The following is a 25,179-nucleotide window of genomic DNA, read 5'->3' as shown; positions in this document are numbered from 1 at the left end:
GTGGTAATATGGTCATAATATATATCATAATATATGTCATAATATACTGCTGGTGTAGTGGTAATATGGTCATAATATATATCATAATATCCTGCTGGTGTGGTGGTAATATGGTCATAATATATGGTCATAATATATGTCATAATATACTGCTGGTGTGGTGGTAATGTGGTCATAATATATATCATAATATACTGCTGGTGTGGTGGTAATATGGTCATAATATATGGTCATAATATATGTCATAATATACTGCTGGTGTGGTGGTTATATGGTCATAATATATGGTCATAATATACTGTTGGTGGGGTGGTAATATGGTCATAATAAATGGTCATAATATACTGCTGGTGTGGTGGTAATATGGTCATAATATATATCATAATATACTGCTAGTGTGGTGGTAATATGGTCATAATATATGTCATAATATACTGCTAGTGTGGTGGTAATATGGTCATAATATATATCATAATATACTGCTGTTGTGGTGGTAATATGGTCATAATATACTGCTGGTGTGGTGGTAATATGGTCATAATATATGCCATAATATACTGCTGGTGTGGTGGTAATATGGTCATAATATATGTCATAATATACTGCTGTTGTGGTGGTTATATGGTCATAATATACTGCTGGTGTGGTGGTAATATGGTCATAATATACTGCTGGTGTAGTGGTAATATGGTCATAATATACTGCTGGTGTGGTGGTAATATGGTCATAATATGCTGCTTGTGTAGTGGTAATATGGTCATAATATATGTCATAATATACTGCTGGTGTTGTGGTAATATGGTCATAATATATGTCATAATATACTGCTGGTGTAGTGGTAATATGGTCATAATATATGTCATAATATACTGCTGGTGTGGTGGTAATATGGTCATAATATATATTATAATATACTGCTGGTGTAGTGGTAATATAGTAATAATATATGTCATAATATACTGCTGGTGTAGTGGTTATATGGTCATAACATACTGCTGGTGTCGTGGTAATATGGTCATAATATACTGCAAGTGTGGTGGTAATATGGTCATAATATATGTCATAATATACTGCTGGTGTGATGGTAATATGGTCATAATATATATCATAATATACTGTTGGTGTAGTGGTAATATGGTCATAATATATGTCATAATATACTGCTGGTGTAGTGGTAATATGCTCATAATATATGTCATAATATACTGCTGGTGTAGTGGTATTATGGTCATAATATATGCCATAATATACTGTTGGAGTAGTGGTAATATGCTCATAATATATGTCATAATATACTGCTGGTGTGGTGGTAATATGGTCATAATATATGTCATAATATACTGCTAGTGTAGTGTTAATATGGTCATAGTATACTGCTGGTGTAGTGGTAATATGGTCATAGTATACTGCTGGTGTAGTGTTAATATGGTCATAATATACTGCTGGTGTAGTGGTAATATGGTCAAAATATATATCATAATATACTGCTGGTGTGGTGGTAATATGTTCATAATATATGTCATAATATACTGCTAGTGTAGTGGTAATATATATCATAATATACTGCTGGTGTGGTGGTTATATGGTCATATTATATGTCATAATATACTGCTGGTGTAGTGGTTATATAGTCATAATATATATCATAATATACTGCTGGTGTGGTGGTAATATGGTCATAATATATATCATAGTATACTGCTGGTGTAGAGGTAATATGGTCATAATATATATCATAATATACTGCTAGTGTAGTGGTAATATGGTCATAATATATGTCATAGTATACTGCTGGTGTAGTGGTAATATGGTCATATTATATGTCATAATATACTGCTGGTGTGGTGGTAATATGTTCATAATATATATCATAATATACTGCTGGTGTAGTGGTAATATGGTCATAGTATACTGCTGGTGTAGTGGTAATATGGTCATAATATATATCATAATATACTGCTAGTGTGGTTGTAATATGGTCATAGTATACTGCTGGTGTGGTGGTAATATGGTCATAATATTTCATAATATACTGCTAGTGTAGTGGTCATATGGTCATAGTATACTGCTGGTGTAGTGGTAATATGGTCATAATATACTGCTGGTGTAGTGGTAATATGGTCATAATATTTCATAATATACTGCTAGTGTAGTGGTCATATGTTCATAGTATACTGCTGGTGTAGTGGTAATATGGTCATAATATATATCATAATATACTGCTGGTTTAGTGGTAATATGGTCATAATATATATCATAATATACTGCTGGTGTAGAAGTAATATGGTCATATTATATGTCATAATATACTGCTGGTGTGGTGGTAATATGGTCATAATATTTCATAATATACTGCTAGTGTAGTGGTAATATGGTCATAATATACTGCTAGTGTAGTGGTAATATGGTCATAATATACTGCTGGTGTAGAAGTAATATGGTCATATTATATGTCATAATATACTGCTGGTGTAGTGGTAATATGGTCATAATATATGTCATAATATACTGCTGGTGTGGTGGTAATATGGTCATAATATATGTCATAATATACTGTTGGTGTGGTGGTAATATGGGCATAATATATGTCATAATATACTGCTGGTGTGGTGGTAATATGGTCATAATATATGTCATAATATACTGCTGGTATGGTGGTAATATGGTCATAATATATGTCATAATATACTGTTGGTGTGGTGGTAATATGGTCATAATATACTGTTGGTGTGGTGGTAATATGGTCATAATGTATGTCATCATATACTTCTGGTGTTGTGGTAATATGGTCATAATATACTGCTGGTGTAGTGGTAATATGGTCATAATATACTGCTGGTGTGGTGGTAATATGGTCATAATATACTGCTGGTGTGGTGGTAATATGGTCATAATATATATCATAATATATGTCATAATATACTGCTGGTGTAGTGGTAATATGGTCATAATATATATCATAATATACTGCTGGTGTGGTGGTAATATGGTCATAATATATGGTCATAATATATGTCATAATATACTGCTGGTGTGGTGGTAATATGGTCATAATATATATCATAATATACTGCTGGTGTGGTGGTAATATGGTCATAATATATGGTCATAATATATGTCATAATATACTGCTGGTGTGGTGGTTATATGGTCATAATATATGGTCATAATATACTGTTGGTGTGGTGGTAATATGGTCATAATATATGGTCATAATATACTGCTGGTGTGGTGGTAATATGGTCATAATATATATCATAATATACTGCTAGTGTGGTGGTAATATGGTCATAATATATGTCATAATATACTGTTAGTGTGGTGGTAATATGGTCATAATATATATCATAATATACTGCTGGTGTGGTGGTAATATGGTAATAATATATGTCATAAAATACTGCTGGTGTGGTGGTAATATGGTCATAATATATGTCATAATATACTGCTGTTGTGGTGGTAATATGGTCATAATATACTGCTGGTGTGGTGGTAATATGGTCATAATATATGTCATAATATACTGCTGGTGTGGTGGTAATATGGTCATAATATATGTCATAATATACTGCTGGTGTGGTGGTTATATGGTCATAATATACTGCTGGTGTGGTGCTAATATGGTCATAATATACTGCTGGTGTAGTGGTAATATGGTCATAATATACTGCTGGTGTGGTGGTAATATGGTCATAATATACTGCTTGTGTAGTGGTAATATGGTCATAATATATGTCATAATATACTGCTGGTGTAGTGGTAATATGGTCATAATATACTGCTGGTGTGGTGGTAATATGGTCATAATATACTGCTTGTGTAGTGGTAATATGGTCATAATATATGTCATAATATACTGCTGGTGTAGTGGTAATATGGTCATAATATATGTCATAATATACTGCTGGTGTGGTGGTTATATATATATTACAGACGGACGGACGGACGGACGGACGGACGGACGGACGGACGGACGGACGGACGGACGGACGGACGGACGGACGGACGGACGGACAGACAGACAGACAGACTGCTGCATTACTTTTGACCAGAGTAAAAGGGCTATTCACCCATAGGAGAACCTTTCACGGTTCCAGGTAGAACCCTCTGTGGAAATTGTCTTACGTGTCCTCGTATAGCTAGTTAGTAGCTACACTGTGATTTTTATTCACCTTTTAACCAGGTAGGCTAGTTGAGAACAAGTTCTCATTTGCAACTTCGACCTGGCCAAGATAAAGCATAGCAATTCGACACATACAACAACACAGAGTTATACATGGAATAAACAAAACATACAGTCAGTAATACAGTAGAATAAAGGAAAACAAAAAGCCTATCTACAGTGAGTGCAAAAAAGTAAGTTAAGACAATAAATAGGCCATGGTGGCGAAGTAATTACAATATAGCAATTAAACACTGGGATGGTAGATGTGCAGAAGATGAATGTGCAAGTAGAGATACTGGGGTGCAAAGGAGCAAGATAAATAAATAACAGTATGGGGATGAGGTAGGTAGATAGATGGGCTGTTTACAGATGGGCTATGTACAGGTGCAGTGATCTGTGAACTGCTCTGACAGCTGGTGCTTAAAGCTAGTGAGGGAGGTATGAGTCTCCAGCTTCAGATATTTTTGCAGTTAGTTTCAGTCATTGGCAGCAGAGAACTGGAAGGAAAGATGACCAAAGGAGGAATTGGCTTTGGGGGTGACCAGTGAGATATACCTGCTGGTGCGCGTGCTACGAGTGGGGGCTGCTATGGTGCCCAGTGAGCTGAGATAAGGCGGGGCTTTACCTAGCAGAGACTTGTAGATAACCTGTAGCCAGTGGGTTTGGCGACGAGTATGAAGCGAGGGCCAACCAACGAGAGCTTACAGGTCGCAATGGTGGGTAGTGTATTGGGCTTTGGTGACAAAACGGATGGCACTGTGATAGACTGCATCAAGTTTGTTGAATAGAGTGTATCCAGTTTGTTGAATAGAGTGTTGGAGGCTATTTATATAGATGACATCACCGAAGTCGAGGATCGGTAGGATGGTCAGTTTTACGAGGGTATGTTTGGCAGCATGAGTGAAGGATGCTTTGTTGAGATATAGGAAGCCGATTCTAGATTTCATTTTGGATTGGAGATGCTTAATGTGAGTCTGGAAGGAGAGTTTACAGTCTAACCAGACACCCAGGTATTTGCAGTTGTCCACGTATTCTAAATCAGAGCCGTCCAGAATAGTGATGCTGGACGGGCGGGCAGGTAGGGGGCAGTGATCGATTGAATAGCATGCATTTAGTTTTACTTGCGTTTAAGAGCAGTTGGAGGCCATGGAAGGAGAGTTGTATGGCATTGAAGCTCGTCTGGAGGTTAGTTAACACAGTGTCCAAAGAGGGGCCAGAAGTATACAGAATGGTGTTGTCTGCGTAGAGGTGGATCAGAGAATCACCAGCAGCAAGAGCAACATCATTGATGTATACAGAGAAGAGAGTCGGCCCGAGAATTGAACCCTGTGGCACACCCATAGAGACTGCCAGAGGTCCGGACAACAGGCCCTCCGATTTGACACACTGAACTCTATCAGAGAAGTAGTTGGTAAACCAGGTGAGGCAATCATTTGAGAAACCAAGGCTGTCGAGTCTGCCAATAAGAATGTGGTGATTGACAGAGTCGAAAGCTTTGGCCAGGTCGATGAATATGGCTGCACAGTAATGTCTCTTATCGATGGCGGTTATGATGTTGTTTAGGACCTTGAGCGTGGCTGAGGTGCACCCATGACCAGCTCTGAAACCAGATTGCATAGCGGAGAAGGTACGGTGGGATTCGAAATGGTTGGTAATCTGTTTGTTAACTTGGCTTTTGAAGACCTTAGAAAGACAGGGTAGGATAGATATAGGTCTGTAGCAGTTTGTGTCTAGAGTGTCACTCTCTTTAAAGAGGGGGATGACCGCGGCAGCTTTCCAATCTTTGGGAATCTCAGACGATACAAAAGATAGGTTGAACAGGCTAGGAATAGGGGTTGCAACAATTTTGGCAGATCATTTTAGAAAGAGAGGGTCCAGATTATCTAGCCCGGCTGATTTGTAGGGGCCCAGATTTTGCAGCTCTTTCATAACATCAGCTATCTCGATTTGGGTGAAGGAGAAATGTTGGGGGCTTTGGCAGGTTGCTGTGGAGGGTGCTGGGCAGTTGACCGTGGTAGGGGTTGCAGGGTGGAAAGCATGGCCAGCCGTAGAGAAATGCTTATTGAAATTCTCAATTATAGTGGATTTATCGGTGGTAACAGTGTTTCCTAGCCTCAGAGCAGTGGGCAGCTGGGAGGAGGTGCTCTTATTCTCCATGGACTTTACAGTGTCCCAGAACATTTTGAGTTAGTACTACAGGATGCTAATTTCTGTTTGAAAAAGCTAGCCTTAGCTTTTCTAACTGCCTGTGTATATTTGTTCCTAACTTCCCTGAAAGTTGCATATCACGGGGGCTATTCGATGCTAATGCAGAACGCCACATGATGTTTTTGTGCTGGTCAAGGGCAGACAGGTCTGGAGTGAACCAAGGACTATATCTATTCCTAGTTCTACATTTTTTGAGTGGGGCATGCTTATTTAAGATGGTGAGGAAGGCACTTTTAAAGAATAGCCAATAGGTCAATGTCATTCCAGGATACCCCGGCCAGGTCGATTAGAAAGGCCTGCTCGCAGAAGTGTTTTAGGGAGCGTTTGACAGTGATGAGGGGTGGTCGTTTGCTCGCAGACCCATTACGGAAGCAGGCAATGAGGCTGTGATCGCTGAGATCTTGATTGAAAACAGCAGTGGTGTATTTGGAGGGCGAGTTAGTTAGGATGACATCTATGAGGGTGCCCGTGTTTACGGATTTGGGGTTGTACTTGGTAGGTTCATTGATAATTTGTGTGAGATTGAGGGCATCAAGCTTAGATTGTAGGATGGCATATCCCAGTTTAGGTCACCTAGTAGCACGAGCTCAGAAGATAGATGGGGGCAATCAATTCACATATGGTGTCGAGGTCACAGCTGGGGACAGAGAGAGGTCTATAGCAAGCGGTTCTCCTATGGGGACAGCTGTAGAAACATTTTAGTTTCAGGAACCTTTTTGTATATTGTGAATAGGATGCCATTTGGGATGCACACAGAGTTGCCTTTTGTTTTAGTGTCACTATCCTGACCATATTTGATGTGCTGTTCCCTCCACAGGAGGTTAGCCAAATGAGCTCTGGTTTTAGGAGCAGAATAATAATGCCTTTTCTCTCTCTCTTCCATTTTAGTCTGATCTAATCAAGTACCGGAGTACTAATATACACACTATTAAATCATAAAATGGGCAAAATGCTCCACAGCAAGGGCTCAGTGAAATATTGTGTAACCTGAGGTGATACGTTGAAAACACATTGGCATGAAGAGTAACCTTGTCTTAGACGTGAACGTTTGTGTTAGCTCCCCAGTCACATTTTATTCAGGTGAATAAATTAGTTCATATTACTGTTCTCCAGGAGTAAGCACTGCAGTCCGGTTAGAAGCACCAACCCCCAGCCTTTGGTATGAATAATAACATGTATTATTACATCCTCAGTGTCTGCAATGGGTTTTTCCCTTCTCAAGTTGAAGTGCAACCTGCACTGCACACCAACAGCTGTTTCCCCTCTTGATTAAAAGTGTTGTTATTGTAGAAGATCAGATAATTTGTGAAATAAATCTGATTTAGTGTTTTCCCTCCTCAGGTGTAAGTGTAACCTACACTCCAACAGCTGTGTGTTTGACAAAGACAAGGGGAAGCTGGGGTGTGAGTGTGAACACAACACAACAGGACCAGACTGCGGCCGCTGTAAGAGACACTACCACGGACGACCTTGGAGCGTCGGGTCCTACCTGCCCATTCCCAAAGGAACTGCTAACATCTGTAAGTAGCTTTCCCCTCTTCCATAGAAATCACATTGTTGAAAAATCCTTTACTTCATTGTAATATTTTTTACCAGAAGGTATTTGTTGTTATATGGGTATTTGCAGTTTGATATTCAGATCCTAAGGTAGGGGGCTACCCATAATGCTAGGCTAACACCAGGCTAACACCAGGGAGGCTAGCTGAGGGCTAAGGTACTATAGCAGCCCAACACTGAGGAATAAGGTACTATAGCAGCCCAACACTGAGGAATATGGTGCTATAACCAACCCAACACTGAGGAATAAGGTGCTATAGCAGCCCAACACTGAGGAATAAGGTGCTATAGCAGCCCAACACAAAGGAATAAGGTGCTATAGCCAGCCCAACACTGAGGAATAAGGTGCTATAGCAGCACAACACTGAGGAATAAGGTGCTATAGCAGCCCAACACTGAGGAATAAGGTGCTATAGCAGCACAACCCTGAGGAATAAGGTGCTATAGCAGCCCAACACTGAGGAATAAGGTGCTATAGCAGCACAACACTGAGTAATAAGGTGCTATAGCAACCCAACACTGAGGAATAAGGTGCTATAGCAGCCCAACACTGAGAAATAAGGTGCTATAGCAGCCCAACACTGAGGAATAAGGTGCTTTAGCAGCCCAACACTGAGGAATAAGGTACTATTGCAGCCCAACACTGAGGAATAAGGTGCTTTAGCAGCCCAACACTGAGGAATAAGGTGCTTTAGCAGCCCAACACTGAGGAATAAGGTGCTTTAGCAGCCCAACACTGAGGAATAAGGTGTTAAAGCAGCCCAACACTGAGGAATAAGGTACTATAGTCAGCCCAACACTGAGGGAATAAGGTGCTATAGCAGCCCAACACTGAGGACTAAGGTGCTATAGCAGCCCAACACTGAGGAATAAGGTGCTATAGCAGCCCAACACTGAGGAATAAGGTGCTATAGCAGCCCAACACTGAGGAATAAGGTGCTTTATCAGCCCAACACTGAGGAATAAGGTGCTATAGCAGCCCAACACTGAGGAATAAGGTGATATAGCAGCCCAACACTGAGGAATAAGGTGCTAAAGCTGCCCAACACTGAGGAATAAGGTGCTAAAGCAGCCCAACACTGAGGAATAAGGTGCTATAGCAGCCCAACACTGATAAATAAGGTGCTATAGCAGCTCAACACTGAGGAATAAAGTGCTTTAGCAGCCCAACACTGAGGAATAAGGTGCTATAGCAGCCCAACACTGAGGAATAAGGTACTATAGCCAGCCCAACACTGAGGAAAAAGGTGCTTTAGCAGCACAACACTGAGGAATAAGGTGCTAAAGCTGCCCAACACTGAGGAATAAGGTGCTAAAGCAGCCCAACACTGAGGAATAAGGTGCTATAGCAGCCCAACACTGATAAATAAGGTGCTATAGCAGCTCAACACTGAGGAATAAAGTGCTTTAGCAGCCCAACACTGAGGAATAAGGTGCTATAGCAGCCCAACACTGAGGAATAAGGTACTATAGCCAGCCCAACACTGAGGAATAAGGTGCTAAAGCAGCCCAACACTGAGGAATAAGGTGCTATAGCAGCACAACACTGAGGAATAAGGTGCTATAGCAGCACAACACTGAGGAAAAAGGTGCTTTAGCAGCACAACACTGGGCAGAATGGTGGGAGGCCCTATGTTCTTCCTAATGAATCAAACATAGCTGGGAGTCTGTACGGCAATAAAGATGCTGGTGGCGTGCTATCAGTGTTTGATGGTGTTAGCGGTGTACTGTTGCCTTGCACATTTATGTGTTTGTAGTTTTTGCATGTGTTTGAGGCAATCATTCCTTGAGATTGTGTGTGTGTGTGTGTGTGTGTGTGTGTGTGTGTGTGTGTGTGTGTGTGTGTGTGTGTGTGTGTACGCAGCATATTTGTGTGTGTATATGTAGGTGGGTCCTTGCCTGTGTGTGCATTCCAATGCGATATTGCTTGATTTTTCCCCCCCCCTGCGTTGCGCTCCTCTCTAGCTCCTCCAGTTCTGAGACCAGCCGGCTAGCTCAACTCTCTCTGACTGACAGGGCGTTATTAAAAACAGCCGACATTCGGACGCATCTGCACTGAACTGATGAAACCCCAGACCCAGTCTCCATATCCTCCATTTCAAAAGCAATATTACACACTCGTTTGGCAGAAACAAAGAATGCAATAATGGTGCGGACGACACCCTGACGTTATTACATAATAATAAAGTAATGTGATGATATTACACTCCCCCCACAGATGTGGAAGTTTGAAGGCTTTTGTCTTTTGATTTTGAGTTATTTGTTATTCTCTCATAAGAGAAACCTGAGACTATTGCTAAGCCCCAAATGGCACCCTATTCTCTACACTTTTGACCAGATCCCTATGGGCCCTGTTAGTGTACTATGTAGAGAATGAGGTGCCATTTGGGACACACACAAATTGCCAACAACATGGGGGGGGGGGGGGGGGGGGGTGTTCAATTTCCCCCCCCCCAATGCAGCAAGGAACCCAATGGCTCATATCTCTTGCTAGGATATTAAACATACGGTCCTACATATGAAGACAAATTTGCTGAAAGTGCAGAATTTAATTATAGTCTAATAACGCTCATCTGTCATAAAGTCCTCCTCTTTAATCACAATAGTAATTAATCTCCTAGGTAGTAACAGACAGGGGGGTAATACATTTTGCATATTTCAAATTCATATGCATAGATGTACAGTATGTGACCCACCATGTAACACCTCAAAGACAGGTGAGGCTCTTGTTGCTGGGGGACCAGAGCTGTCACAATACAAGGGCTGAAGCACGGACCAGAATATAGACATATAAGACATAGTCCATTCTATTTCAACGTTAAGGTTCCTTGAAACTGTGATAATCTACTGCATACCAAACAAGGTGTGTGAAACTAGGTGTGAAACTGGAGAGAAACAGAGAGCATTCTCACACTTGCAGAGGCACATTTAAAAGTTACTGTGGCAAAGTGACCTTCATCAGTGCATACAAATCCTCCTGATGTTTCTTCCACATGGTGGGTCGCCGTGACAGGAAGTTAGGTGGAGAGAAAAGCAGGTACACCTTGTGGAGTAATGTTTAAGTGGTGAATTCATCCTGTGGAATGAGGTAGGGTTAGAAGTTAGGAAGCATTGGAGTTGGATTCTGATAGAACTCTAGAAAAGGTTTGATAGAACTGATAGAACTGTAGAATGGGTTTAATAGAACTGATAGAACTGTAGAATGAGTTTAATAGAACTAATAGAACTGTAGAATGAGTTTAATAGAACTGATAGAACTGTAGAATGGGTTTAATAGAACTAATAGAACTATAGAATGAGTTTAATAGAACTAATAGAACTGTAGAATGAGTTTAATAGAACTGATAGAACTGTAGAATGGGTTTAATAGAACTAATAGAACTATAGAATGAGTTTAATAGAACTAATAGAACTGTAGAATGAGTTTAATAGAACTAATAGAACTATAGAATGAGTTTAATAGAACTAATAGAACTGTAGAATGAGTTTAATAGAACTAATAGAACTGTAGAATGGGTTTAATAGAACTAATAGAACTGTAGAATGAGTTTAATAGAACTAATAGAACTGTAGAATGGGTTTAATAGAACTAATAGAACTGTAGAATGAGTTTAATAGAACTAATAGAACTGTAGAATGAGTTTGATAGAACTGATAGAACTGTAGAATGGGTTTAATAGAACTGATAGAACCGAAGAACGGGTTTGATAGAACTAATACAACCGAAGAACGGGTTTGATAGAACTAGTAGTAGGGATAGTAGTAGGGGTAGTAGTATGCCAAGAGATAGTTTCAGAGATTGTAGTAGGGATAGGGATAGTAATAGAGATTGTAGTGGGGATAGGAATAGAAGTAGGGATAGTAGTAGGGATCTTAGTAGGGATAGTAGTAGGGATAGGGATTGTAGTATTGATAGGGAGAGTAATAGAGATATGGATTGTAGTAGAGATTGGGATAGTAGTAGGGATAGGGATTGTAGTAGTGATTGTGATAGTAGTAGGGATAGTGCTAGGGATAGTGCTAGTAGTACATATAGGGATAGTAGTGGGAATAGGGATAGTAGTAGGAATATGGATAGTAGTAGTGATAGGGATAGTACTAGGCATATGGATAGTAGTAGTGATAGGGATAGTACTAGGCATATGGATAGTACTAGGGATAGTAGTAGTGATAGGGATAGTACTAGGGATATGGATAGTAGTAGTGATAGGGATAGTACTAGGGATAGTATTAGGGATAGGGATAATAGTAGGAATAGGGATAGTAGAAGTGATAGGGATAGTAGTACGGATGGGATAGTAGTAGGAATATGGATAGTAGTAGTGATAGGGATGGTACTAGGCATATGGATAGTACTAGGGATAGTAGTAGTGATAGGGATAGTACTAGGGATATGGATAGTACTAGGGATAGTAGTAGTGATAGGGATAGTACTAGGGATAGGGATAGTAGTAGGAATATGGATAGTAGTAGTGATAGGGATAGGACTAGGGATAGTAGTAGGAATAGGGATAGTAGAAGTGATAGGGATAGTGCTCGGGATAGGGATGGTAGTTGTGATAGGTATAGCAGTAGGAATGGGGATAGTAGTAGTGATAGGGATAGTACTTTGCATAGGAATAGGGATAGTAGTAGTGATAGTAGTAGGGTGTTAGGGTTAGTAGTAGGGATAGCGATAGTAGTAGGAATAGAGATAGTAGTAGAGATAGGGATATGGATAGTACTAGGTATAGTGTTAGTACTAGGGGTAGTTTAGGGTATAATAGTAAGTATAGTGATAGTAGTAGAGATAGGGATATGGATAGTACTAGGTATAGTGTTAGTACTAGGGGTAGTTTAGGGTATAATAGTAAGTATAGTGATAGTAGTAGAGATAGGGATATGGATAGTACTAGGTATAGTGTTAGTACTAGGGGTAGTTTAGGGTATAATTGTAAGGATAGTGACAGTAGAGATAGGGATATGGATGGTAGTAGTGATGAGGATAGTACTAGGCACATGGATAGTAGTAGGGTTAAGGATAGTAGTAGGGTGGTTAGGGATAGTACTAGGCATAGGGTAAGTAGTAGGAATAGGGTTAGTAGTATGGATAGCGATAGTTGTAAGGATAGGGATATTAGTAGAGCTAGGGATAGTTTTAGTGCTATTTTACCAAACGTTAAAGCATTGTGTATGAAGTCCTAGCTTTGAAATGCAAGACGAAATCTGTTTTTCTAACCCATTCCAGAAGAACTAAACTCTTTTGGCAGAGTTTAGTTGTTGATTTTGGCAGAAGACAGCAATTCCTTGCTTTGCCTCTGATTCTGTTGACGCTTTGCTATTTGAAAGCAGTGCTAGGCCCATCAACAAGGAAGACTTGGTGTTAGGCCCATCGGGAACGAGTACTTGGTGTTAGGCTCATGCAGTGTAGCGTCCCTGATTCACTGTCTCTGTCTGTTGGCCCACTGCTGCTAATCAGTGGACATTTTGGAGTGGCAAAAGCTGGAAAGTCTCTGAAAAGAGATTGACAATCTTAAGATAAAAGCCAAGGGTTTGTGGTTGATTAATGCCAAACACGAAAGGAAGCTGTTGTAAGAATTGCTCAAAAACCCATTTCAATCTCTTCTTCTATTGCTTTTGATATTTTAATGTATTTTTTATGTATCTTTGTGAATGAATCTCTGAAGATAAATGGTGTGTTTGTTTTCTATTCTACAATATATTTTAAGGGGTAAAGATAAAAGCTGTGGACATTCTTTGATCATCTCTCTTTCTCACTTTGTCTCCTTCCTTCTATCTTTACCTCCTCTCTTCCACTCTTCTTCTCCAAAGGTATCCATAGCAGTCATGGACCAGTGCGTAAGTAAAACAAAACACAAAACATTTAAATAAATAAACCAGCGATATTGGACAACTGCATTGCAGTTTCATTGTTCTTATTTAGGTGATGTGGAGAGGTGTAATTGCACTGGAGCTATTAAATCAGCATTATACCTTCCAGTGTTATACCTTCCAGTGTTATACCTACCAGCATTATACCTACCAGCATTATACCTTCCAGTGTTATACCTACCAGCGTTATACCTACCAGCATTATACCTTCCAGTGTAATACCTTCCATCGTTAGACCTTCCATCGTTAGACCTTCCATCGTTATACCTTCCAGCGTTATACCTTCCAGCATTATACCTACCAGCATTATACCTTCCAGCATTATACCTTCCATCGTTATACCTTCCAGTGTTATACCTACCAGCATTATACCTTCCAGCGTTATACCTTCCAGTGTTATACCTTCCAGCATTATACCTACCAGCGTTATACCTTCCAGCATTATACCTACCAGCATTATACCTTCCAGCGTTATACCTACCAGTGTTATACCTACACTGAGTCACATTAGTAATAATCCCATGTAGCCGTGTTACAACGTGGAACACTGGAAGGTTTGTTTTGTGGGATGGGTGTGTCTTCGTGACAAGCGTGTGGCTTCGTGACCACAGCCGCTCACCAATTTAACAGCTCTTTATTAAAAAAAAATATTCTTATTTTTTACCCATTTTTCTCCCCAATTTCGTGGTACCAATTGGTAGTTACAGTTTTGTCTCATCGCTGCAACTCCCGTACGGACTCGGGAGAGGCGAAGGTCGAGAGACACGCGTCCTCCGAAACACAACACAACCCAACCAAGCTGCACTGCTTCTTGACACAATGCCCACTTAACCCGGAAGCCAGCCGCACCAATGTGTCGGAGGAAACACCGTACACCTGGCAACTGTGTCAACGTGTACTGCCACAGGAGTCGCTAGTGCGCGTTGGGACAAGAATAGCCCGCTGGCCAAATCCTCCCCTTACACCGGCGACACTGGGCCAATTGTGAGCTGCCCCATGGGTCTCCCGGTCGTGACCCGGCTTCGAAAGAGCCTGGACTCTAACCCAGAATCACTACTGGCGCAGCTAGCACTATGATGCGGTGCCTTAGACCACTGCGCCACTCGGGAGGCCTCAATTTGACAGCTCTAACGCAGTTCCACCGTCTACATGCCAAAACACCAGCCATGCGTGTGTCGGCTATCGCGGGTTAACGCTTGATCTGATTGAATCAAGGCCTAAATTGGTTATTTTCACAAACAGTGTAGGTTACACCTCGACGATGAACATCCTTTAGCTAGATCTGCTTCTGCTGCCGGTCAAAATGTCTTCTCACTCATGTTGCATTCAAGAAGTCATTACTACTTTAAGATCCAACTCCCTAAAGTACAAACCATTGCCTATGTGCCTCATACAGATATAGGATCTTAATTTTATCACCCTTTTGTAGGAGAACCTTCCCGCAATGTAGGGCATTTAACATTTGTAGTGAATTTGAGATTTAAAAAGGCTGGACTGTGAAATTTCTAACTGGATTTTCGTTTATGAAAAATGTATCAACCCCTACAAAAATGTCCATGAATTATAATCCACATAATGATTCACTTTTCCTGTTGCTTCAGGATTATTTTCCTGCTGTAGCAAACTGGCTCAGATTAAGATCCTACATCTGGAGTTGGTATCACAATGGAATATGACTCTGGAGTATTTTGATGGAGATTACACACGCTGCTACTCAGTGTCCCTGACTCTCTATACAAGTCATGCATGTACATACAGCATTATCAGAGCCTCATATATACCTTGTGCGAACATGTGTCCTGTGTTCGAATAATGCCCACATTCTGATCCTGCCCACATTTACAGACAGATGTAAACGATTCAAAGACGCATTGTAAACTGATTTTTATAAATGTAAAGATCGGGATAAAAGCAGTGGGTGAAGGATGCATGTTTGTGGCAGGTATAAACAGGGCCTAGGACTTCAGTAAGAAACCTGCTTGTGCATGCTGTCTGAGTGCATTCAATGAATCCAGCATGAACTATCTGATAGCATAAAGTAACTGTCACTTATATGACCTCTCCCATCTTTCCACAGATCGAGCTAATGCTTCATCTCTAGGTGTTGCAAACCGTAATCAAGGTAGGATAAAATCGATGTTTATTTGATTCTTACTAAACAAAAATTCAAGAATTGATATTGAGCAATGCTGTCCCTTACAAACTGTGAACTTTTAACTTATATACACACCCACACACAGTTACACACACACTCCAGCCGATCTAATCCAGACCTCTGATGAGTCCACATTCCCAGACATCCAATGATCATCTTCACATCTCTCCTTCTCTCTCTCTCTCGCTCTCATATCAATTCAATAAATGCTTTATTGGCATAAATGGGTGGTTGCCACTGTTCCCAAATCAATGTATGTAAATGTCACGGTTGTCGTAGGAATGAGAGAACCAAGGTGCGGCGCGTGTGTCGTTCCACATTTTTATTTACACTGTGAAACTATGCAATACATAAATAAACTGAAAGACAAAAAACAACAAACCGTGACGCAGAGGTGAAACATACACAACTAAAAAATTAATCACCCACAAAAAACCCCTACGTAAGTATGATCTCCAATTAGAGACAACGAGGACCAGCTGCCTCTAATTGGAGATCATCCCAAACAAAACCCCAACATAGAAATACAAAACTAGAACCTAAACATAGAAATAGAAAACATTGGGAAAAAAACCCTGTCACGCCCTGACCTACTCTACCATAGAAAATAACATCTTTCTATGGTCAGGACGTGACAGTAAAGTATTAAATAAATTAACAATATAAATATATATATATATATATATATATATATATATATATATATCAACAAAAACAATTATACATGGAAAATAATACACATCAAAAAAGAAAACAAAGAGCAACAATTGGCGCATGAAATCTACAAGGGCTCATGTGTAAGACATGGTGGGAGGTATTGTCTCTCTTATATTATAACAGACCAGGACATAATCTGGAGCTAGATCTACTGTCTCTATTATATTATGACAGACCAGGACATAATCTGGAGACAGATCTACTGTCTCTATTATATTATGACAGACCAGGACATAATCTGGAGCTAGATCTACTGTCTCTATTATATTATGACAGACCAGGACATAATCTGGAGCTAGATCTACTGTCTCTATTATATTATGACAGACCAGGACATAATCTGGAGCTAGATCTACTGTCTCTATTATATTATGACAGACCAGGGCATAATCTGGAGATAGATATATTATATTATGACAGACCAGGACATAATCTGGAGCTAGATCTACTGTCTCTATTATATTATGACAGACCAGGACATAATCTGGAGCTAGATCTACTGTCTCTATTATATTATGACAGACCAGGGCATAATCTGGAGATAGATATATTATATTATGACAGACCAGGACATAATCTGGAGCTAGATCTACTGTCTCTATTATATTATGACAGACCAGGACATAATCTGGAGCTAGATCTATTATATTATGACAGACCAGGACATAATCTGGAGCTAGATCTACTGTCACTATTATATTATGACAGACCAGGGCATAATCTGGAGATAGATATACTGTCTCTATTATATTATAACAGACCAGGGCATAATCTGGAGATAGATCTATTATATTATAACAGACCAGGACATAATCTGGAGACAGATCTACTGTCTCTATTATATTATAACAGACCAGGGCATAATCTGGAGATAGATCTACTGTCTCTATTATATTATAACAGACCAGGGCATAATCTGGAGATAGATATATTACATTATGACAGACCAGGACATAATCTGGAGATAGATCTACTGTCACTATTATATTATAACAGACCAAGGCATAATCTGGAGATAGATCTACTGTCTCTATTATATTATAACAGACCAGGACATAATCTGGAGCTAGATCTATTATATTATAACAGACCAGGACATAATCTGGAGATAGATCTACTGTCTCTATTATATTATAACAGACCAGGACATAATCTGGAGCTAGATATATTGTCTGTATTATATTATAACAGACCAGAACATAATCTGGAGATAGATCTACTGTCTCTATTATATTATAACAGACCAGGACATAATCTGGAGATAGATATATTACATTATGACAGACCAGGACATAATCTGGAGATAGATCTACTGTCTCTATTATATTATGACAGACCAGGAATATTTTTTTTCAAAATTCCAGGTGTACATTTTTTTTGGGGGGGGGGGGGTTCATATTTTAAATTGGAAAGGGGACCCCAAACGTTGCTGCCATATGGAAGGATTGGAGTAATGACAGAGTCAAATAACTTAAGACAAATATTTTTTTCATTTTCTCTCTCTCTCCTTCCCTCTCAATTTCAGTTCAATTCAAAAGGGCTTTATTTGTCTGGGAAACATATGTTTACATTGCTAAAGCAAGTGAAATAAACAATAAACAAAGGTGAGAAGAAACTCATTTAACATCAACAAACTATTAGAAATAAACACTAAACATAGCACTCAAAACGGTTTCAAAAATATATATAAAGTGCTATTTTACCAGTCTTTTAGTTGTCGTAGGAATAGTAGGGGAAGATAAATAAACAGTATTGGTAGTATTTACAATGTTGTTTGTGCTCCACTGGTTTCCCTTTTCTCATGGCAATGAGCCACACATCTTGCTGCTGTGTTTACACACTGTAGTGTTTCACCTGACAGATATGGGAGTTTATCAATGTTGGATTTGTTATCAAATTATTTGTAAGTCTGTGTGATCTGTGGGAAATATGTGTTTTGAATGTGCTCTTACATTTGGCAGGAGGTTAGGAAGTGCAACTCAGTTTCCACATTGTGGACAGGGGACACATCCTGTCTTCTCTTGAGAGCCAGATCTGCCTATGGCAACCTCTCTCAACAGCAAGGCTGGTTCTGGGGCTCTGTTCACAAACACAACAGGCCCCACAGAGCCCCAGGACAGTTTGGCCCCACAGAGCCTCAGCAAGTTTGTACATAGTCAAGTATTTTCTAAATTTTTGGTCAGTCACAGTGGTCAGGTATTCTGCCACTGTGTACTCTCTGTTTAGGGCCAAATAGCATTCTAGTTTGCTCAGTTTTTTTTTTGTTAACCTTTATTTAACTAGGCAAATCAGTTAACAACAAATGTTTATTTACAATGACGGCCTACCCCGGACGACGCTGGGCCAATTGTCCGCCGCCCTATGGGACTCCCAATCACGGCCAGTTGTGATACAGCCTGGAATCAAACCAGGGTCTGTAGTGAAGCCTCTAGCACTGAGATGCAGTGCCTTAGACCGCTGCGCCACTCGGGAGCCCCAAGTGGTTGATTCTTTCCCGTGTGTCGAATAGTTATCTTTTTGCTTTCTCATGATTTGGTTGGGTCTAACTGTTTTGCTGTCCTGGGGCTCTGTGGGGCCTGTTGTGTTTGTGAACAGAGCCCCAGAACCCGCTGGCTGAGGGGACTCTTCTCTATGTTAATCTCTCTGTAGTTGAGGGCTTTGTGGTGGAGTTTGTGGGCATTGCTTCATTTTAGGTGGCTATAGAAGTTTCTGGATTTAGATAACTAGCTGGAAAAGTCCTGATTCTGCTCTGCATGCATTGTTTGGGGTTCTCAGTCTCTCTCGCGCTCTCTCCCTGCCTTCTCCCTCCCTCCTTAGCTCTCAATCTCCCTCAAGGTGGAATAATCTCTCTCAAGGAGGGAAAAAATGTGCCGTTCTGCCCTTGAGCGAGGCAGGTAACCCCCAACAACAATTGCTCACCAGGCGCCGATGATGTGGACGTTGATTAAGGCAATTCCCCGCACCTCTCTGATTCAGAGGGGTTGGGTTAAATGCGGAATGCACATTTCGTTGTGCAACTGACAAGGTATCCCCTTTTCCCCTCTCTCTCTCTTTCGCTCCCTCTCCCCTCTCTCTCTCACACAGAGAGAGAGAGAGGGGTTTCTGGTAACTAACCCAAGATTTGTTTAGATTTATTTATTTAGCGTCAACAAGCAAGGAGCTGGAGCTAAAGCGTTTTAGCATGCGTTTGCATATTTCCAATAGGTAATGCCTATTGTGTGAAGTGCCTGTGTGCAATAACTCAATTTGCCGTTCTAAACAAGGCTATTTTTTTTATTTTTTTTTACTTTGGCAAAGGGTCTTCAAAACTTTGTCAACTCCGTTCATAACAGATTCTAGTTTTGAGAACAGAAAACTGTATTGAGATCGAATGTTTCATTTTGATATGAAAATTTGCAGAATATCGGCCAAGTTCTTCCACTTCATGCCACTGGACTTCCTTTCATCATTATATTTGGTAGTTCTAACATTACCCCCTGTGATGTGTCTGTGTTTCCCCTTTTGTATGTGCTGCTGTGGGGTTTATGTAGATTGTTCTGCAGCTATCTGGGGCGCCAGGTAGCCTAGTGGTTAGAGTGTTGGGCCAGTAACCGAAAGGTTGCTAGATTGAATCCCCGAGCTGAACAAGGTAAAAATCTGTCTTTGTTCCCCTGAATGAGGCCCACTGTTCCTAGGCCATCATTGTAAATAAGAATTTGTTCTTAAATGACTTAAATAAAAGGTTAAAATAAATATCTCTGGTTAATCCCACAGATCTCCTCCTGTCTGTGTAGGAAGTGTTACAGCTGAACTCACTCCATGCCTGTAACCCTCACAGCCCTGAGTAACAGGCTGTTACATCAATCTAATTTAACATAATCATCAAAACGATGTGTGTTGAAATTGCGTAGGAAATTTCATGTAAAATGAATTCACAGGTAGAATCTACGTGGAAATTTCAACACAATTCATGTCATGTTGCAAATACGTTGAACATGCAACATCAGATCCACATCACATTTTCATCATATTTTATACATTTTTTTGCATATTCTCAATGTTTAATCAACATCTGTTTTTCATCATGTGTTTAATCAATTATTTGGAATTTCATATTTCATTAGACACGTTTTATAAGACCTTGTTTCAATGTTGATGGTAAAAACGGTACGTTTGAATCAATGTCATTGTTTCAACATCATGCCATCAACCTAAATAAAGAGATATTGAAATAAAATCTGAAGCCACATTCCAACAATTCCTGCTTGAACAGGGACTCCTACTGATATATATTGGAGGATGTACTTCGGTGAGAATGAGTCCACCATCCAGATGTCTACATCTGTGTACACTGCTTAGCTTCAGAAACAAGCTGTGTTGGTTTCTGCTGAGCTATCACGTCAACACGAGGATACTGATCAACTTCCATACTCACGTGTGTCGCTATGCTCTACCTTAATAACATTGAATAGTTGAAAGTAACTCTAACTTGTTTTACAAAAAAAATAAAAAAATGTAAAGCTAATTCGGAGTGAGGTTGGGTTTATGTAGGCTACATGGATATCTCATTTGCACAAAGGACATGAATCCAACGTGTAGGTTCACTATCATTCATTCATGACTGCTCTTTAGAAGTAGCTACCATTTAGTCCTATAGATAGGATGCCAAATTCATGATATTAATAATAAACGTTTACCTTTTGGATATTATATTTTATAAATATCTTATTCATAATACGACAATATCCAAATGTAAATATTTAATTATATTCATCCTTAAGCTTCAATCTAAGTAAATTAATACAAAAATTCCCTTCAAAATTCCTAATTTTTATGTTTGAGATACCTGTTTTTGCATGGGCTGTGTCTCAATCCACTGTATCCTCCTATGTCGACCTTCCGCATCAGTCGGTGGAAGGTGGCTGAGATACAGCTGTGTTTGTCAGACCGTGAGACATCCTGAAAATCTGCCTTCTCACAGAAATGTCTTTAGCGTCCGAACCGTTTGGGTTACAAACTAACATGACCCCACTGTGGAAAGGGAAGACTCTCCTGAACACAATGGTTTTCTCCCCACAAATGTCACGGGACTCATCTGAAGGTAACCCATACAACGTGTATGTGTCCGAAAAAAAGAACAAATATTTCCTGAACTTTCTTATACAGTTGAAGTCGGAAGTTTACATACACTTAGGTTGGAGTCATTAACTCGTTTTTCAACCACTCCACAAATGTCTTGTTAACAAACTATAGTTTTGGCAAGTCGGTTAGGACATCTACTTTGTGCATGACACAAGTAATTTTTCCAACACTCGTTTACAGACAGATTATTTCACTTATAACTCACTGTATCACAATTCCAGTGGGTCAGAAGTTTACAAACACTAAGTTGAGTGTGCCTTTAAACAGCTTGGAAAATTCCAGAAAATTATGTCATGGCTTTAGAAGCTTCTGATAGGCTAATTGACATAATTTCAGTCAATTGGAGATGTACCTGTGGATGTATTTGAAGGCCTACCTTCAAACTCAGTGCATCTTTGCTTGACATCATGGGAAAATCAAAAGAAATCAGCCAAGACCTCAGAAAAAAATTGTGGACCTCCACAAGTCTGGTTTATCCTTGGGAGCAATTTCCAAACGCCTGAAGGTACCACGTTCATCTGTACAAACAATAGTACGCAAGTATAAACACCATGGGACCACGCAGCCGTCACACCGCTCAGGAAGGAGACGTGTTCTGTCTAGAGATGAACGTACTTTTTGCAAAAAGTGCAAATCAATACCAGAACAACAGTGAAAATGCTGGAGGAAAGAGGTATTATTTGTTGGACTAATTCAATTTAGCTTTGGTTTATCATAACCAGTGGCGTAAATTCCATGTGGATGTTTTAGCTCTGACAGAGTCTAGCGATAACGGAACATCTGACATTTCTACTGAAACAAGAGTAGATGGTAACTTGAGTGACACCTGCTCCAGTTTTAGTTGTTTGATGAGATGAAGATGTCATTCTGATAGTGTGTTAAGCAGGATCTTCTCAAACTGCAGCAAAGGGTGGTATGTGTGAAGCTGGCATCTTGGGCTGATCACTAGGGGGTGCAGTAAGTATTTTATTGGTAATTCTCAGAGAAGAAGGGATTGATGTTCTGAAAAAATGCACAAACACCCAGAGAGTACAACCCTTTTGAGACTGAGGTATAGTCAGAGAGAGAGAGAGGGAGGCCCAACTCGGCGGAAAATCTATCGTTGGCAGGATTGCAAAGCATCATGTGGTCAGAGAGGAAGAGAGAGGCCCAACTTCATCCAGCATGTGGTGTTTTTTGTTTGTTATTTCGCCCACTAAGCAAGGAGTTTTTGTATGGCGGTCAATGAGTGTCGAATTTCGTCAACAACAAAAAATGTATGGCTCATTTGCTATGTGAGGTTTATTTCATCTAATGTCAATTTTGTAATGCTTAAGTTGTTACGAGTCTACTGACATAAGTAGGACACGTGACATCTCGTCAACTTTGAGAAAAAACACTTTATATCGTAGTTGTCTCGAGATGGCTATGAATATTCATGGCATGAGGCTAGTTGCATAGCATCTCTCTCCATTGAATACAGGATACAGGTGGTTTATGTCAACAAATCTCATTGAATATTCATAAAAGGATTACAGTAATGTAATGAATCCACCAATCCAAAGAAAGGATATGTGGGAGATAGACAGCCTGCCATGTCGCTTTGTGGACAACGACTCCCATTGTTAGGGCGGAGTCAGTATATCCATGCCATTTTTGGTATTGTGAACACACTGGTTGAGCATCCAGATTTCATTGAGGATTCATTAGATCTCTGTAGAGACTAAATCCAGTGGATGATTATCTCAGTGGTGTCCTGCCTGAGTGGTGTCCTGCCTGAGTTGAAGGTGATTTCAGGTATCAATGGTCAACACCAATGAAAGATGGCGCCGGAGCAGAAGGCAGACGTTTAACGTGCCCACAACCAATTGTTTTTTTTTGTTTGTTTATCTGCGTTGTTTGTAACTTATATTTTTTACTCATTTTGTACATAATGTTGCCACTACCGTCTCTTATGACCGAAAAAAAACTTCTAGACATCAGGACTGCGATTACTCACCACGGACTAGTAGAATCCTTTTTCTTCTTTCACAACTCTGACGAGCCCGAGGCGGAGGATATACGGCTCCCTCGGGAACAGGCATCGACCCCCGTGATCTACATGAAGAGGAGGCGGAGAAAGAGAGGCGGGCTGCCATCTGAGAAACCATGTACCGGCAGGATAGAACAGCGGCGTCTGGTATGACAAGGGGTGGCGGACTATCTATTTTTGTAAATAACAGCTGGTGCACTATATCTAAGGAAGTCTCAAGCTATTACTCACCTGAGGTAGAGTACAGTGAGGGAAAAAAGTATTTGATCCCCTGCTGATTTTGTACATTTGCCCACTGACAAAGAAATGATCAGTCTATAATTTTAATGTTAGGTTTATTTGAACAGTGAGAGACGGAATGACAACAAACAAATCCAGAAAAACGCATGTCAAAAATTTTAGAAATTGATTTTCATTTTAATGAGGGAACGAGCTAAACTCGAGCTAAACTACTTCTATGCTTGCTTTGAGGCAAATAACACTGAAAATGCATGAGAGCACCAGCTGTATCGGAAGACTGTGTGATCACTCTCTCCGCAGCCGATGTGAGTAAGACCTTTAACCTCACTAGGGTAGGGGGCACTATTTTCACCTCCGGATGAAAAGCGTGCCCAATGTAAACTGCCTGTTACTCAGGCCCTGAAGCTAGGATATGCATTTAATTGGTAGATTTGGAAAGAAAACACTCTAAAGTTTGGGCCCTCACGGCAAGCGGTACTGGAGCACTAAGTCTAGGTTCAAGAGGCTTCTAAACAGCTTCTACCCCCAAGCCATAAGACTCCTGAACATCTAATCAAATGGCTACCCAGACTATTTCTGTTGCCCCCCTCTCCCTTCTCCACACCACTGCCACTTTCTGTGCATAGTCACTTTAATAACTCTACCTACATGTACATACTACTTCAACTAACTGGTGCCCCCGCACATTGACTCTGTTCCGGCACCCCCCTGTATATATTGTTATTTTTTACTGCTACTCTTTCAATACTTGTTACTTTTATCTCTTATTCTTATCTGTAAATGTTTTTAAACTGCACTGTTGGTTAGGGGCACATAAGTAAGTATTTCACTGTAAGGTCTGCACCTGTTGTATTCGGCGCATGTGACTAATACAATTTTATTTGATTTCACAATCAAAGCGTGTCTTTGTGATGCACCAGTGAGAGCCATGCTGAATGCATCAAATCCCATAGTGGATATTTTGCATGTCAGATTAAAAGCTCTGGGAAATGAAGGGTTGTGTTGCACTCTGAGGGGACACATACAGAGAGAAATGAATGAGAAATGCTGAATTCAATAACTTGGCCTACATGGCTAGCCATCCGATACAGTTGTTCGTCCTTTAAAAGTTGCAGCGTACTGCGGCGCAATTTG

General features: G+C 40.2%; 1 protein-coding gene across 2 annotated transcripts in view; it reads left to right on the top strand.

Moving 5' to 3' along the window:
* Nucleotides 1-25,179, top strand: part of LOC115170189 (netrin-G1-like) — a 182,153-nt gene that overhangs the window by 134,502 nt on the left and 22,472 nt on the right. For both annotated transcript variants that reach the window (XM_029726557.1, XM_029726556.1), the window contains exons 4-6: nt 7,715-7,893; nt 13,742-13,768; nt 15,879-15,923. In XM_029726557.1, coding sequence (XP_029582417.1) covers nt 7,715-7,893; nt 13,742-13,768; nt 15,879-15,923 — 251 coding nt within the window. The remainder of the gene's footprint in view (nt 1-7,714; nt 7,894-13,741; nt 13,769-15,878; nt 15,924-25,179) is intronic.

Source organism: Salmo trutta, chromosome 31 (genome assembly GCF_901001165.1).
Source record: "Salmo trutta chromosome 31, fSalTru1.1, whole genome shotgun sequence".
In the NCBI taxonomy this organism is placed as follows: Eukaryota; Metazoa; Chordata; class Actinopteri; order Salmoniformes; family Salmonidae; genus Salmo; species Salmo trutta.
The sequence above is the reverse complement of the archived record's forward strand: the minus strand, read 5'-3'. Positions and strand labels throughout refer to the sequence as shown.